This window comes from Grammomys surdaster, unplaced genomic scaffold, assembly GCF_004785775.1.
Source record: "Grammomys surdaster isolate TR1022 unplaced genomic scaffold, NIH_TR_1.0 139, whole genome shotgun sequence".
Lineage (NCBI taxonomy): Eukaryota > Metazoa > Chordata > Mammalia > Rodentia > Muridae > Grammomys > Grammomys surdaster.
Window position 1 is genome coordinate 11,942,646 of NW_021604597.1, and position 16,619 is coordinate 11,959,264.

Genomic DNA, 16,619 nt, shown 5'->3' on the forward strand with positions numbered 1-16,619 from the left:
AAATAAAATAAAATAAAATAAAATAAAATAAAATAAAATAAAATAAAATAAAATAAAATAAATAAAAACAACTACTACATGACAAATGTGCTGCTCCGCTAAGTGTACATGCAAAGGCATCCAAGTCAGCACAGAGGTAGCAGCATAGCCAATTGAGTGCTGCTTTCATCAAAATAGCTAAGATACACAATCAGACTAACCAACCCTCAACAGATGAGTAGATAAGTAGCAAATGTTTGCTCCCATGCAGAATCTACCTGAAAACTTGATGCGTTAGACAGATGATGAATAGATGGGTAGGCAGAAGACAGCCATAATAGAGGTTAAGAGATGATGAGTGGGAACAAAGGAATCTACATGGGGGAGGGAGGCATGGGGAACAAGAGAATACAGTGCATGTTACATGAAAGAGAGAGGAACTACCTGAGTAAAGGAATGAAATTAGGGGAAAGTATAATTGCATCAATGTACAAAAATGTTACAAAACATTTTATATGACAATTAAAAATCAAATACTGTAGAAGTGTTGAGTTCAATATATTATGCAAGATACCTCTTATAATAATACTTCTGAATTTGCTCACATATTTTTTTGCATGTTCTCAAGGCCTTGTACAACATCCGACTTACCTTCCAGCTCTCCCTTTCCTCTGTTTGGCATTAGCTTTACTAACCCACTCAGCAGACATGGTACTGATGTTGTTCTGTGTGTCAAAGTGTGTTTCTTTAATTTTCCCTCCATCTATTACATAAACCACATCATCTATGGTGATGCTGTTTGAAAAAGATACACAAAACGTTAAAAAGTACACCAAGAGATAAAATTATACCAAGCCTATTGATGGATTTTTAAAATTTTATTTAAAAGACATTTTTATTGGGTCAAGTAGATTTTATTAGTTCAGGCCTTTGCCTACTCTTTTCACATTTTTCAATTTTACAGTAGTCAAGCCCCTGACAACAGGCAGTGTTCCTATGTCCAGTGGTAGTAAAATGATTAGGTCACATTAGGCCACATTCTTATCTGACCACAGGCATCTCCTCACACCCACCACTTTATGACCACCTCTGAAGCCCTAAAGGAACTATGCTTTAACAGCAGCTTCTGGAAAATAAGTTGTCTCACCAACTTAACTATAAATATAAATATCTCTAGGAGAGCATTAGAAATGTTTAAGGCTGTATATAATTATATAATAATACTACCCCTAACTGGAGAACAGACAAAAGGACTAAAGCTATTCCAGTTTCCATGATTCTTTAGAGAAGTTATGAAAAACAACTTGTTAAACAATGACTTTGGAAAAAGAGAACTAAACACAGTAGAACGGCGTTAGAAAACTACAGTTTATATTTGCCATCCTTGACTAATGAATGCTAAAAACTGCTTTTTAAAAAGGGATTTCAAAGTTACTTTACAGAGAATAAAGGTTAAACTTTGTCAATAATGTATGGATCTCTACACTTATATAATCACCAATAGCTGATATTTAAAATAGTTTTTACCTAGTCTCTGCAATGTTGGTAGCAATTACTATTTTCCGAACACCGGGAGGAGTTTTTTTAAATACCTGTAAGAATAAATACATCAAAAGTATACTAATTTCTGAAATACTTTTACAATGTTATTTCTTGAGATATTGTGATCATTTTTAGCATTTATGCTTTTTAATAGTATGTGTCTTGTGTATCAATTTATCATTAACATACACATTTTCAACTCAATGAAATCCTCCTTTGGTAAACCCAGATGTCAGAAGTATATCACAAACAAGAGGCAAACAAAGCCAACTTTGAGCACATCTTTAACAAAAGGTGATGAGCATAAATTAAAGGAAAATAGCTTTAATCTGCAGACAAGATTTACAAAGCCAAACAAAGAATTATGAACCAATGGGGAGGTACCTTGTCCTCAGAATGGATGCCAAGTGCCACAGTATGGTAGACTAGCTTGAGATTAGACTGGAGTAAAATAGCCTCTTCAAATATCAAACCCTACAGATACTACTACTCCTAACAATGCCACCAAAGTTGAAGAAAAGTAATCAAGTACAACTGGCTGTAACACATACATGCACCCAAAAGAATGTATCCATCCTTGATTTATAAAGTAGAGCCATCAGTAAGTAGCAGGCACATACTCTCTCATAATGTATGCACACTCTACTAGGTTAGGATATCAAGGATGGAAGAACCTCCACACCAGAGACACTTTTATCTAATCAACAGGCTGACTTCCCATCAAAGTATTACCAAACAGACTGAAGGAGCCAGAGTTATTTTCTTATTTAAAAAAAAAAAAGAATAGAAAGCTGGAAGAAAAGGATCTGAAGACAGTGTTGTATCAATAATTATCATTCTCATTAAGAAAACCCTGAATCTGACATAGTCATAACAGTTGTTAATAAATTACTGATAAAATTGGAAATATCCTGTTAATATACTAATGTGATAAATCAAAATCTCAAACACCAACATATACTACGTCACAACTAATTTCTAGCTCGGGTTTTTTAGTGGTATTTATATATTTTTTCTTTGATTCAGGAAACCTAAACAAGTTACTGATAAAATCATTTCTCTATACTTTTCTAACATTAACAAAACTAACCTGGTGGTAAATTATCATGGTTAAGTTTTTATAAAACTGTTCTCCAAAGAAATGGCTCTTTATAAAGTATTTTTTAACATGGATCACTATTTTAAAGTGTTTCTTTAAAGGTAAATAATATATAATAAAATAAGCCTGTGAGGAAAAAAAAATTTCACTTAAACTAGATATAGTTTAAGTGAAATGTTACCATGTGGGATGTCAATCCTCTCAGAGCTATAGACTAATGAAAATTTCAACACCAGGTTATTAGGAACCCAACTTTTATAACTACAACACAACCCCTGCACCGAGGGCTCAGAGATCACAACAGAAGACGCGCAGAAAGACTGTAAGAGCCAAAGGAATGAATGGGAAGCTTGGTGTGAGTTTTCATCTCCTAGAGATGCCAGAGAAGCAACACCACTGCGGGCTCATCAACACGGCTGCTGCCTACAGAAGCCCTGATCAAGGACATCATTATTAGACCCGCTAACAATGAAAAGCTAAAGCTCTCAAGGCCTCAACCCTAGACAAGAGAACTACAGGCACTTAAGGAATGCTGAGATGAGGAGAAATAGTTTTTCTTTGGGCAAAGAATATCAGTTGGCTAACCAATACCAAGTGACAAGCCCTGATAATTACATACATAAAAGCAACATTTTACTGACTTATCAGGAAATATTTATATATTTAAGAATGTATGCATGTGTGCACACACATATACATCCCACTAACAACAACATCAAAGAAATAGAGGACATGAATTTGAAAGAGCAGAGGGTGGTACACAGGTAGTAGTGTTGGAGGGAGAAAAGGGAAAGCGGAAAACAATATATATATATATTTTTTTAAATTTTTATTTATTTATTATATGTAAGTACACTGTAGCTGTCTTCAGACACCCCACAAGAGGGCATCAGATATCATTGCAGATGGTTGTTAGCCACCATGTGGTTGCTGGGATTTGAACTCGTGACCTCTGGAAGTACAGTCAGTGCTCTTAACCACTGAGCCATCTCACCAGCCCCCAACAATATATATTTTAATTAATTAAAAAAAAACATAGTAAGTAGTTGTAAGGTTTGCCTCAATCTGAAAGACAGAAAACAAATTTAAGAACATACCTGTGTCTGGTTTACAGTAGGCATCAGTGAATGTAAAGGTATAATAAGAAACTTATCTGAAATTTAAAAAGTAAATTAAATTAAAGCCCCATAAAACATATATGACACATGTATGAAATAATAAATTCAGCTGCTGAATCATAGCTCTTAATTCATACTTCTACATACAGTAAAACCAAGTTTTACTATAATTGTTTTCTGAGTGCTCTAATGACCCACTGACATTTTGCTTTGTTAATCTATTTAATATCGGTAAGCATTTGCTTATCAATTATTTTCAAGATTAAAGCAATTTTTTTCTATTAATATCTGTGTGTCTTTCTGTGTGTATATGCTCTGTGTATGGGAGCCTGTGAAGGTCAGAAGGCTGAGCTGGATGCCCTGAACTGGAGGAGTTATAAGCAGTTGTCAGCCGCCTGATGTGGAGTGAGTGGTGTGACTTGAACCCAGATTCTCAGGAAGAGCAGGAAGCACTCTTAACCACTGAGCCTCATCTCCAGTCCCTGTACAAATTCTTAAAATTCTCAAAGGTGGAGGTCACCTATCAAAATCACATTCATAAAAGGCCATTAACTTCATCCTTACTAGTATAGTAATAAAACCTCCTATGTGAGGGGGGAAAGATTGAAAGCCTCTGAATACCAATATTTAAAATAATACTTTCATAAAACTAAGAGGTTCCACAATGTACAACCCATCTTTACTTATAGCTCAGAACATTTAGAAAACATTCAATTTCTTAAAGGAAAAAAGCGAGCTGGACTTCGATGAACAAAATCCTATACCCATGTAGCCACATTAAGTAACAACTTCTTCAAATTAGAAAGGGGGAGGAGTCCACAAACTACATAAATTCTATAGTCAGTCTTGGTATTATATAAAATATTTATGCAATACCTGATTTAAACATCACTTGTGACATCAAGAGATCATGCAAAGTACTGATATTGTCCCAGCCTGGTAGAAAGACCAATATTGCACCATCCTGTATAAATAGGAAATTACAGTTAAGAGAATCACATCAATAATCACAGTAACAATTCCATGTACACTTAAATACTCATTAAAATTATAGTAGCTCTGAATTTTAGTTATTATTTAAATGAATACCCAACCATTTAAAAAACACAGACCTACAATCTAGAGATATTTGTTTAATCTTTTCTTTAAATAGGCTAAAATGCCTAAATGTTATTTTGAGATTTTCTTCTAGTTCACTTTTTAAAAAACATTTAGGAAAATGAGTTTTTCATGGCTTTGTTTGATGCATAATAAAATTTAAGAACACATTACTTGAAGAAAAATTAAATAAAACTAACCTCTTCTTCCAAAACAATGTATCGAATAAGGGCAGCAATCAAATTCAGATCAACTTTATCATCATCCATCATTTGCAAAACATCTACGGTACTTGCAGAGTATCTATACCAAAATTACATAGAAATTCATGAAATGCTTGTTTTCCATGGGTTACTCAGATATAAACCTTAAAGTCTGCATATGAACAAACAGTCTATAGAGAAAATTAAACTTCCTGAGATAATACAGAGAAGGTAAGTCAGCTCAGCAGCATTTAGGTAGAATGAGATTCTCTCTCTTCAAATACACTCAATATCACAAGAGCCCTCCTTGGTTCAGCCACTGTGTGCATGCCTTACTCACACTTACCTTGTCCGCAGTTCCTTTATATAAGCTGGCCAGCGTTCCTTATAGATGGCCTCTTTTTCTTCTTTTTCCTGCCTATTGACATGACCCTGCATGAAACCCCTCTTGAACTGGGATCTATGTTCTTTTTGTTCTGGAACATATCTAAAATAAGAAGAGCATTATACATTTTCCCACATTTGAATCATTATGGCTTTTAAGAATGACTGAATTTTTATACCAACTAAAACAGATTCTAAAGAATATTTTCACTGTATTTCTGGAGAATGTTGCCTAAAATATTAACTTGAAAGTGTTAACGCCTAAAACTGCTCATTTAGGATAAAAAGTATTCCTAGCTGAATAGCATAAGATTATATGCCATCTTAATAATTTCAATGAAAAATGATTTCTGAGTTGACTTTTATCTTCAGTTTTAAGTTTGCTCCAAAATAAAGTTTTTAATTCTTAGAAGGTCCAATAAGACTTAATGACTGTTTAATGACTTTGAAAGATTTTTCAAACCAAATTATATATAAGAATCCCCTGTGGAGCATAAAATAATTCCTGAGTTACAAGGATTTAAATGAATAACTCCAAGAGGATGAGCTCCATGCTAAAAGCTGCACAGTTCTGCTGTCACGGTTACAGGTTAGGGGAGATCCAGAATTAGCATTTAGGTTGTACGTGTTCTGTCTAGTGCTGTAGTGACTCCATAGTACTATAGCAAACTTTAGAAACAAAGGAAGTACGGGTGTCCAAGAATTATTCACTTGCGCTATGAGCTCTTGAAAGGCAGAGGGTGGGGAAAGGCAAAGGAAACTGAAGCTATACTTTGACCCCCACAGGGTTTAAAGGAGAACATTTAGATGGAATAGGGAGGATGCGTGGAATCAGAAGGAAACAATGCCCCTCTCTGCTCTGGCACTGACTAGTTGTGGTCTTATATGAGGCATTAAACTTCCAGACTTTAATCAGACTTGTGCAGTTCAGACTCTTAACCTATTATTAGCATGAGAATCTTTAATAAAAAAAAAAAGTGATAAGTATCTGGTATATATTAAACACAAAAAATCACCTTTCCTACCTGGTACCATTGGCCAGGGTCTCCCTAAGTCTTTAATATAAATAAAAACACCAACCTGAGGTTCAGTTTGAGACCTTGAGACTGACTGAGATCCAATTAGAAGTACAAGTACAAAACTGGTTCCTTCCCAGTAACTTCAACACTCAGAGGTAACCTTTACCTACTCCTCAGTCAGTCTCAACCCTCCATGTTCTGTTCTCCTAGTCTTCTAGCCAGTGTTTCTTTCCTCCTACCTCCTGCTGTGCTTCCTTCTCAAGGAAGGAGACAGCTTTGACTGACAATAAAAAAAAAACCTCTACCCAAAAGATCATCATCCTGTACCCTCCCCACTAGTGAAGGGGGACGACTGCTTCAGAGACACTTTGTTTTGCATCCAACACCTTTCCACAGTTCGTTGATCTTTCCTGCCTTCCAGCAAGTTTAAGAAGGCAATCATTATGAATTGCCAATAGATACCCCATCATTTAATGGCACCGAGCTATTGTGTATAATCTCTTTCAAAGGAACTGCTAAGTATAGCATGATAAAAACAGAGCACAGCTCAAAGTTGAGTTATGTACATAAAAAGTTTATGGCCAGACTATAAAACCAAGACCACTGCGTGCTACCTCTCTTTTAGAAGTTCTTTCCTCTCTGAAATATACTATTTTCTCTGCTGCCAACTTTCATAGTTTCACTCCTTTCAAATCTCCTCATGACATGGCATTTCATTTCTTACTCACTTACTTCTCCAAACTTTATGTAACAGCTCTTTACCCCTTATCAAGACACAAGTTTAAAGGGCACACATACCAAGTCTTTCCTTCTTTTTAATGCTCACAAGGTAGCACCATGTGAAGTAAAATAAACTGTAGAGTCTTTCTGATATCAATTTTAATTTTAAATAATAAGAAGTCTTCAAAAATTCTACAAATATTTCTACACATATAATTTACTTACTCATTCATTATAGTCTAGGAACTGTGATTGACACACAAGTAACCAAAATGAGTAAGACAAAATCCTTGACTATAAAATCTTAAAAAATCTTGTGCAAGAGGCAAATACATACTACTATCATGATAGTGTCAACAAGTGTTAGGATACAAAAAGTGGGAGATGGGAGGAAATTAGAATTTTTTTTTTACTTAGGAATTTAAAGAATTTACTTAGGAAATACAAAGAAGAAACACAAAGAAGATTTCACATGAAATCTGAAAGAAAAGTATGTACACAAATAGAAACAACAGGAAGAGCCTTAACTGGCTATTAAGAATAGCACATTTAATAGACTACAGGATACATCACAAGGAAATGAACAGTTAGATGCTAAAGGGCTAGGGCTTTGGGATGACTAAGCATTCGGGAGCCCGTGCTTTCAGAGCCTTTTGCCACTAATGAACTGAAAAAACTTTGTTCAGCTTGCTAGCTAGAGGACACTGCTGGCAGCTAGGGGATGCTGCTGATTCTCAGCCAGAGCTGAGAGGCAATAAAAAGTGCATTAGCCAAGGCACTCTGGTATACAACCTACTCAAACTGTTTTTCAGCAAAGTTTCATATGCAGAGATCTCACTTGAGGGAGGGAAGTTCCCATGATGAGATTTGTGAAGAGAAAGTAGAGAGTATCCTATTATCCAGACCAAGAGTCATTCTAATAGAGCTGACAGTCAGAACCACTGGTACAGAAGAGTGAGAAGACATATAGGATATACCTCACAGTGCACAGAAGCTGTGTGTGTCAGGAAGTAGCTATACAACGTGGCATAAGCACACATAAGCACAAAAAGTCATTGGCCATTCCACTTGGTAAAGACTACCCTTTTAAATATACAATCTAGAAAACTAGGTAAAAGACTATCACTGAGCATAAATTATTTGGCAAAAAACTTATTTGTGCTGGTGGAAAAATGGTAGAAATCAAATTTAAGAATGATTTTGGTTTGAAAACTCTCCACTCTCTATGGAAATGTTCCTAAAGTTTAGCACTCCATGATAAATGAATTTATGAGGGTATGATCAATAAAGAGTTATAAAAATAAATGTGTCATGAGAAGACAATACATTAGAACTTTTTAACTTATTTTGCTGCTGATTATTTACCTGATTTTTTCAATGATATCTTCCAAAAGATATTCTACAACTGGAAAAGTAAACCCGGGTATATGTATCATTGGACAGTTACCTAAAATGGCAGACAAAACATACCCGTGACTTTATAGTCAACGTTCAAGATTAAAAATCAACACACACTGTGAGTAAACCAGCATAATATTCTTAACCTAAGAAACAGTTCCACACTACTTTTCTATCTGACTTAAAAAAAGAAAAGAGTTTAAATAGTTAATGTTTTACTTCTACAAACTGTATCCTGTGCTCACAGTTATACAAAATAACACTGAATATTAAAGTCATTTTATGTTGAACTCTAAGTATATTAAAACTCTATTATTCAAGATTATAAAATGATGAGTCCCTCTCTTATCAACAAACAAGATAAAGAGCATTATTCTTTGAGGCATCTTGAATGGAGGTTGGCAGAAAGTTAAAACAGGAACTCATCAAACCCTAAACTGTTTCCACCTCAGGCTCATTAACATATTATCTCAGTACTGTCACTGAAATGAGGCTTGTCTCTCCCAACGTGCAAATCAAGCACACAATAAACACATACTAAGCAGTACCAGAGGTCAAAGGACCTGCCCCACTGTCCTCTATCTCACTTATATAAAACTGGGTTATTCATATCAACCTTACTAACAATCAGAAAGGCATAATACCTGCCTGAATGAATCATAATGCTATGAATAATAAACTGATATGCATTTTATTGGCATTTTTACAAACTGAAAGTACAACTAAATATGCTGATACCACAATACAATTGCTGTCTTTCCTCCAAATATTTCTATTATTATAGGGAGGAAAGACACTGAGGAAAAATTTTACAGAATTTACTTTTTCAAGTACTCCAATCTAGTTTCAGAATCTGTTGATGATGTAATGTTCATCTCTGTTAATGATGTAATGTTCATCCCTGTTAATTACACAACCTCAGATAAGTTATTTACAGTTCAGAGGCTACAATCTCATTTGCAAAACTGAAGCTATGCCAGTACCTACTGGTAAGCTGTTAAAAGAAATGGTAAAGAGGAACAGCTAACTACTACTTGATACACTAAAAGCATTCCCTAAGTGGACACCGATACTATCATCAGCAAACTGTCAGCCTAGCCTGTAACAGTGCATCAATGGTACACAAGATTCATGTGTACATAAAAAAGGGTAGAAAAATTTCAGTCCTGGGTTTGATTCAATGATGGCAGCTTCTTGTCTAATAGCACCAAGAAATGGGCTATTGGGAGAGAAGTGATGCTATTATCATTTAAAAAGCAGGCTCAGTCATCTAGGAAACTAGAATACAGAGTTAAGATACAATAAATTAGTAAACATTCAATTTTTTTATGCCTAGTATTATGTACTTTTTTTGTTTTAAAGTTAAAACTATTTGTCTTTTGATACCTCTTCTAGCATATTATCAAACTTTACTCACCAAAATATTCTGAAAATTTCTCAGCATTTAAGGTTGCACTCATCAATATTACTTTGAGATCAGATCGAAAATGGAGAAGATCTTTAATAACAGTCATTAAAACATCTGATTGTAGATTTCTTTCATGAATTTCATCAAGTACAATATGGCTAACACTAGACAAACGTCTGGAAGACAAGTGTGAAATTTACAATTTAGTATAAAATTGAAAACAACGATTTTTAACAGCACAGTCCTGTGTAATAATTACATCATTGGCTGGGCAGTGTTGCACATGTTTTTAGTTCCAGCACTCAGGAGCAGAGCAGGCAGATCTCTGAGTTCAATGTCAGCCTGGTCATCTACACAGGGAAACCTGACCCCGAAAAAAACAAAACAGGAAACAAAACCAACCAACCAAATAAAAAAATTACATGTTAAGAAATCTATAAAGTGCTTGTTTATATAACTTTGGGGGGTGGGGAGGAAGAGTCTCATGTAGACAGGGCTGGACCAGGTTCCTGACCCTCCTGCCTTCATCTGTCAAGTGCTGGGGTTACAAACATAAGCTACCCTATTCAGTTTTTTGCTAATATTGTTTTATTTCTTCACTGAAACATACTCACGAGTCTGACTGGAGCCACTGAAGAATGATTCCTGTTGTGCAGTATAAGATAGAACCTTGTTTCCTTGGCAACCGACTGTAAATAAAAGATACAAGCTATTGATTCTTGGTTTTCTTTTCTAAAACAGTATTGAGTTCCACAGAAGTTTGAGAAAAATCTTTATATGTAATTTTTAGTTATAAAAGCATTTACCACAATAAAATAATAGAAAATACTAGCCTTAAGTTCACTTAGATACTAAAATTATTTCTTTTTACATGTATAACCTTTAACATTCACTAACTGAATGAATTTACAGGCCTAAATTTCTGGTTTTGTAAATAGAATTCTAATTCTGCTCGTTTTAACGGATCTAGCAACTTGAACTCCAAGAAAGGATCAAAGAAGTTTAGTAAATAAAGATCAATAATAGAGTTAATGATGCAAATACTAATAAATAAAGTCTATCAAGGGATAGATTAAGTAGTATCAAAATATACAAGACAGCAGTTCATTTGACAGAAATAATGATCCATTAAATGGATCCACTAATGATACTAAAATATTATTTCTAACCATTCCTTAATGTTAAAGCACATTTTTAAAAAATGGTACCTTTAGGTTCAAAGATGAGTTTATGGTAACATGCCTACTAATATTAAAACTGCTTTAAACATTAAGTCTAGGGGAACTCATTTTCTAGCCAACCACCTGTAGGGAACCATTTCTTTACTTTTCAATAAACCCTATGGCTTGTCTTTCAAAAGCTTATGGAAGGGCATGCTGAGATGCCTGATTGCCTTCAAGCCTATGAACCTAGTTCAATCCCCAGGAACCATGTGGTAAAGAGAAGTGACTCCTGCAAGTTGTCTTCTTATTCATCCTCCCCGCCCCCATCTTTAGTATATACACACATGTGCACATACAAATAAACATAAAGTATATGTCAATAATAACAATAAGAATCAACATAAAAGAGGACAAAAATCTCCTGATTCAAAATTTCCCTAACATCTACACATATACAGTAAATGACCTGAAGTGAACAGCTTACCTTTGGAGACGAATCTGGTATCCAGTACTATTACCATTGCCACAAGACTCCGCCCTTTCTGCGGCCACTCTCTCAGCAACCTTTAAATAAAACACAGTTGTCATTAAAAAACAAATTCCTTTAGACAAATGTACTTAACTGTCACGAAAATCTGGGGTTGTTAAAAAGTAGTTGACTTTCAGATAAGTTTAGAAATAAGAGATACTTATTAAAGTCTGAGATCCCTAAAACCACGTGGTGTTCTCTTTGAGCACCGTATACTACCAGCTTCTTTTGTTTATTTCTCATTCATCTTTATAAAGACCTTCAAGTAGAAGCTCTGTCTCATGGCATCACATATTTTCTTTTTGACTTGTCTACAATAGTTGGGAGACCACAGTCCAAACAAAAACTATAATTTGAAAATAAGTACATATTGATAATATCTAATTACTCTTCTATTTATTGTTCTTTTTTATTTGTAGTAGAGACTGACATTTAACTCCTAGTCTTTCTTTGGTCAGTTGTTCTCAAAAGTAATGGTTATCAAATACAAAATGGAAAATGAAATTTAATAAAAATCATTGCTGACTTGTATCACTTCCTGCAATTTTGAACTAATATTATCTATCCTAAATCACTCAGACTAAGCTTCCTCTGAAGAACTTTACTCAAAACTCATTTTGGGCTGGAGGGATGGCTCAGAGGTTAAGAGCACTGGCTGCCTTTCCAGAGGTCCTGAGTTCAATTCTCAGCAACCACATGGTGGCTCACAACCATCTGTAATGGGATCTGATGCTCTCTCCTAGCATGTAGGCATACATGCAGAAAGAATGCTTTCAAACAACAACAAAGACAAAAAAACCTCACTGTGAATAGAAATACAGCTTCAGATGGAAGATAAGGCTTCCCACTTTCACTACTATTTATGTACCCATGTACTCGAGACACTGAAGGCACAGGCCATGGAAAGAACAAGGAGTAAGCCTAGTGGCAGAAGTTAAAGCATCTCATGGAGAAGACTGTTTACAAACCAACTCTATAAACATTTGTTGGCTTTCATTTTTTTAGATTTGTACTGGAATTACTTTAATTTGAGTTTGCACTTATTCACTATTGGTGAGAGAAATCTCTACTCTTTGTATTTATTATCAAATATTTGCCAATTAAGTATTTGCTCTCATATGGACAAATCCTAAGCCTAATAAAGAATCACTGCAAACCTTAAAAATCAGTTACGCTCAATCAAAGTTACTCAGAAAAGAAAGAACTTTCCCAAGTGAGAGCTTACGTACTGAAATGGCACTAATTCTTCTTGGCTGAGTACACACTATTCTGCAGGCAGACCCTTTTCCTCTTTCGATGTAGTTATCCAAGATGAACTGGGTAACCTGAGTGGTTTTGCCACAACCAGTTTCACCACTTATTACTGTCACTTGATGGTTATTGATTAAATTTACCAGCTCCTAGTTCAAAAGAGAATATGAGTGAAAAACAGCACATAATGACTCAAGTCTGAAAAAGTATTCTATTCAGAAAAGTAAATCAGGTATCTAGGTAAAACTTAGAGGAAATAACTTTTTTAACATTTTAGATACACACTAATATTCTTCATACTAACAATTTACTGCTTAAACAAAACCATCACCTTACTTCAAAATGTTATATATTTTAATATAAAACTTATATTTAAATTATAACTATCTATTCTATCAATGTATATCATGAGAACAAGTTTCCAGTTTAAATAAACACAGTTGGTAAACATTTGTTCCTCAAAAACCCATGGCTTCTGCATTTTCGGGATTAGCTTTGGAAGAAGCAATTATACCTACACTGAACGTGTCAAAATTCCCTTAACAATACAGTGCGTAGTTATATAGCACTTACATGTATTATTAGAGACATTAAATCATCAAGAGATGACTTAAATTATAAAGAAGAACATATGTAGCTTATAGGAAAATATCATTTTATATAAAGTACTTGAACATCTGAGGGATATAGGTTTATTCTGCAACCCTATACTACAAAGGGCCCAGAACAAATCCCCACAGATACTAAAGAACTATGCTCAGAAGTAGACTATAACTCATTCATTCAGTGGTTTCTGGATGCCAGTGCAATGGCTGGCATTCCAAGTTAAGAGGTACAGAATAAACAAAACAGACTCTGATCTCAAGAACTTATGTTGAAGTAGGAGGGGAGCACACAGAGATGTCAAGTGGTAATAAGTGCTATGAAAAGCAAAAAAGAAGAAAAAAATTAATCAGACTGGAAGGCCCAGAGAAAGAACAATGTTCCTGTTTACAGGGCAGTGTAATGAAGTTCAACTCATCCATTATAACACTATTCTTGCCAGACCTCAATGTTAACTCATGAGCTTGGTTTGCATTAAGAGCAACAAAATCTTCCAGAAATATATATGGAAATTCTACTTTTTAAACTCCAAAGATTTTAATAATCTTTCGACAAAAAATTTGAAACCTGCTTCATAATTTTTTTTTTTTTGGTTCCTTTTTACCTTTCAAGAGCAGCAAAGCATTAAGTTAACTTCTCTATGGATTTAAGTTCACCAACTTTTATTTCTTGTCAATGAAGTTTTTTTTTTTTTAAATGTAGTTAACTTTTGTGTAAATCAAATTTAACAGTAGAAAGCATTTTTTTTTACCTTCTGCATTCCATATGAAGGCAGCTTTTTTCTGAAACGCTGAAATTAAAATAAAAATCATTCTCAGAATAAACATCAAGTTACAGTAAGAATATATCGTATCTAAATATAGTAGAGCAAGGGTATTTTCCTGTTTTATAGTGCATGTATGAAATACCACAACTTTAGCATTACGGGACTAGAAGTACATTCTTCAAGGTTAGCTTACTTGCTGAGCTTCAGAAGAGTGGGAGACCAGTTCTCAAAAAGGCCAAGGAGGGGCCAGACATGGTGACACATGTCTTTAATCTTAACACTAGAGAGGCAGAAACAGGCAGACTTCTAAGAGTTCAAGGCCAGGCAGAGCTACAGAGACTGTCTCAAAAACAAACAGAACACCCAAGGTGTGTGATTTCTAAGGACTAAAATACCTCTGGTCTCCATATGCACATACCCATACTCACACCAACAAAAAAACTGAATTGTAAATATACTAAATTTTAATAGAAATGAAATACTTATCAGTAACAGGGAAAAAAAGATTTTTTTTTAATGCTAGATCAGCCACTCATCTGAATTTTGTGCCTTACACAAAGCAAAGTTTGTTCATAACGTAAAATTTCTCCCAGCCTAAAGATTCTGAACTGATCTCATTAAGTCTCATCAAAGAGCTATATAATTTGGACCCTGGACAATTTCAGCTAATCTGTAAGAGAAAATTCAACCTTGATCAAACTGAGCAATGGGTTAAACCTTTCTCAAAGATTCGATAGTGTGCCTGCTCAAAACACAGCACTACATATTTACAAGATAGGAACTCCAGAAAACCTGATATTCCCCTAAATATGTATTTCTGCACATCTGAAGATTCTATCACATCTAATAACTAAAACACACAGAATCCTAATTTTACATTTTAACTGGAGGGGGACTTTAGCTTATCTGTCAAAACAAGTAATTCATAAAACTTCAGTCCTTGATGGAGCAGTATATTGAAATGTTGGTAAACAAAATGAATCTTCAAGCTTTTTAAATTTTTAATTTTATCATCTGTTAAGAGAAAGAGGGCGGTGGTGGCGTATGCCTTTAATCCCCGCACTTGGGAGGCAGAGGCAGGTGGATTTCTGAGTTTGAGGCCAGCCTGGTCTACAGAGTGAGTTCCAGGACAGCCAGGGCTATACAGAGAAACCCTGTCTCGAAAAACCAAAAAAAAAAAAAGATTTAAGAATCAGATAAATCTAGGCTCCAATTGTTTGGGGCTAGAGAGATGGCTCAGCGGTTAAGAGCACTGCTTGTTCTTCCTGAGTTCAATTCCCAGCAACCACATGTTGGCTCACAACCATCTGTAACGGGATCTGATGCCCTCTTCTGGTGTGTCTGAAGACAGCTATGGTGTACTTGTTTTCATATATATATATATATATATATATCTCAAAATCTTAAAAAAAAAAAAAGAAGAAGTGACAGTGAAGCTTAAAAAAAAAAAGAGAGAGAAAGCCTGAGCTGGAAGAAACTTCATGATTCCAACAATGTACCTGTCTGAACTCATGATTTCTCACTCAACTGGCCTAGAAATCTGTTCCCAATGCATTAGCATTCCCAAACATTTCTTCTCACCACATAAGCATCTGTCAATAAGATACTGCTGTCAATAAGATACACTATATAGGCTGTGTGGACTTTCCAGTCCACATTTCTCTACTACCAAAGAAAGTCTTCGCACAGAGTTGTCTTGTTGAGGAATCTCACTCATCTAGACTGAGCAGTTAACCTTCAACCACAAACCCACTTCTGTCAAAGGAAGGACAAGAATGACCGATTTTCCACAAACTTCTTCACATTACCTGCATCTCTATATACCGAGGGTCAGTTTTTTTCTTTTGTAAATCTTCCAATAATTGTTGATCTAGGCCTAGGTTTGGCTCATTTTCTTGCAATAAATACTCAGAATCTCGGTCAATGTATGACTTGTCTGTGGTCCTAAATGTCTTTTTTTCTTGGGTGCAATTCTTTTCATGGTTGTCAATTTTCTTCTCTGAGCTTATTTTTTTCTCTGAAGAAACTTCAGTTCCATACCTATAATCACAGAATAAAGAGAAAAAAAATCAGACGAAAAGCTGCTCAGGACCTGGAACAACAACAAAAAAAAAACCATCATTTTCTTTAAATACGTCAATATCTCCAACACTGAAAGCACTACAATGCAGTTATGAAATACACTTAGATTCATATAGTGTACTCAAACTTTTCTATCCTTTTAAATAATATTATCAGGTTATTTATTCCCTGAGGACTTTAAAAAATTAAAATCTACACAATAGTCACTCATTTTTTCAGTCATTTCTACTGTTCTGCTTTTCCTGATTTTCAAGGAT

General features: G+C 34.9%; 1 protein-coding gene across 1 annotated transcript in view; it reads right to left on the reverse strand.

Moving 5' to 3' along the window:
• The window catches only part of Dhx36 (DEAH-box helicase 36), a 40,294-nt gene that overhangs the window by 18,872 nt on the left and 4,803 nt on the right, over positions 1-16,619 (reverse strand). The window contains exons 3-15 of the mRNA XM_028763678.1: positions 16,089-16,320; positions 14,266-14,304; positions 12,890-13,060; positions 11,616-11,695; positions 10,583-10,657; positions 9,978-10,144; positions 8,528-8,609; positions 5,386-5,526; positions 5,037-5,139; positions 4,615-4,702; positions 3,718-3,773; positions 1,507-1,571; positions 631-774 (exon numbers count right to left, since the gene is read on the reverse strand). Of these exons, the coding sequence (XP_028619511.1) occupies positions 631-774; positions 1,507-1,571; positions 3,718-3,773; positions 4,615-4,702; positions 5,037-5,139; positions 5,386-5,526; positions 8,528-8,609; positions 9,978-10,144; positions 10,583-10,657; positions 11,616-11,695; positions 12,890-13,060; positions 14,266-14,304; positions 16,089-16,320 (1,443 nt within the window). The remainder of the gene's footprint in view (positions 1-630; positions 775-1,506; positions 1,572-3,717; positions 3,774-4,614; positions 4,703-5,036; positions 5,140-5,385; positions 5,527-8,527; positions 8,610-9,977; positions 10,145-10,582; positions 10,658-11,615; positions 11,696-12,889; positions 13,061-14,265; positions 14,305-16,088; positions 16,321-16,619) is intronic.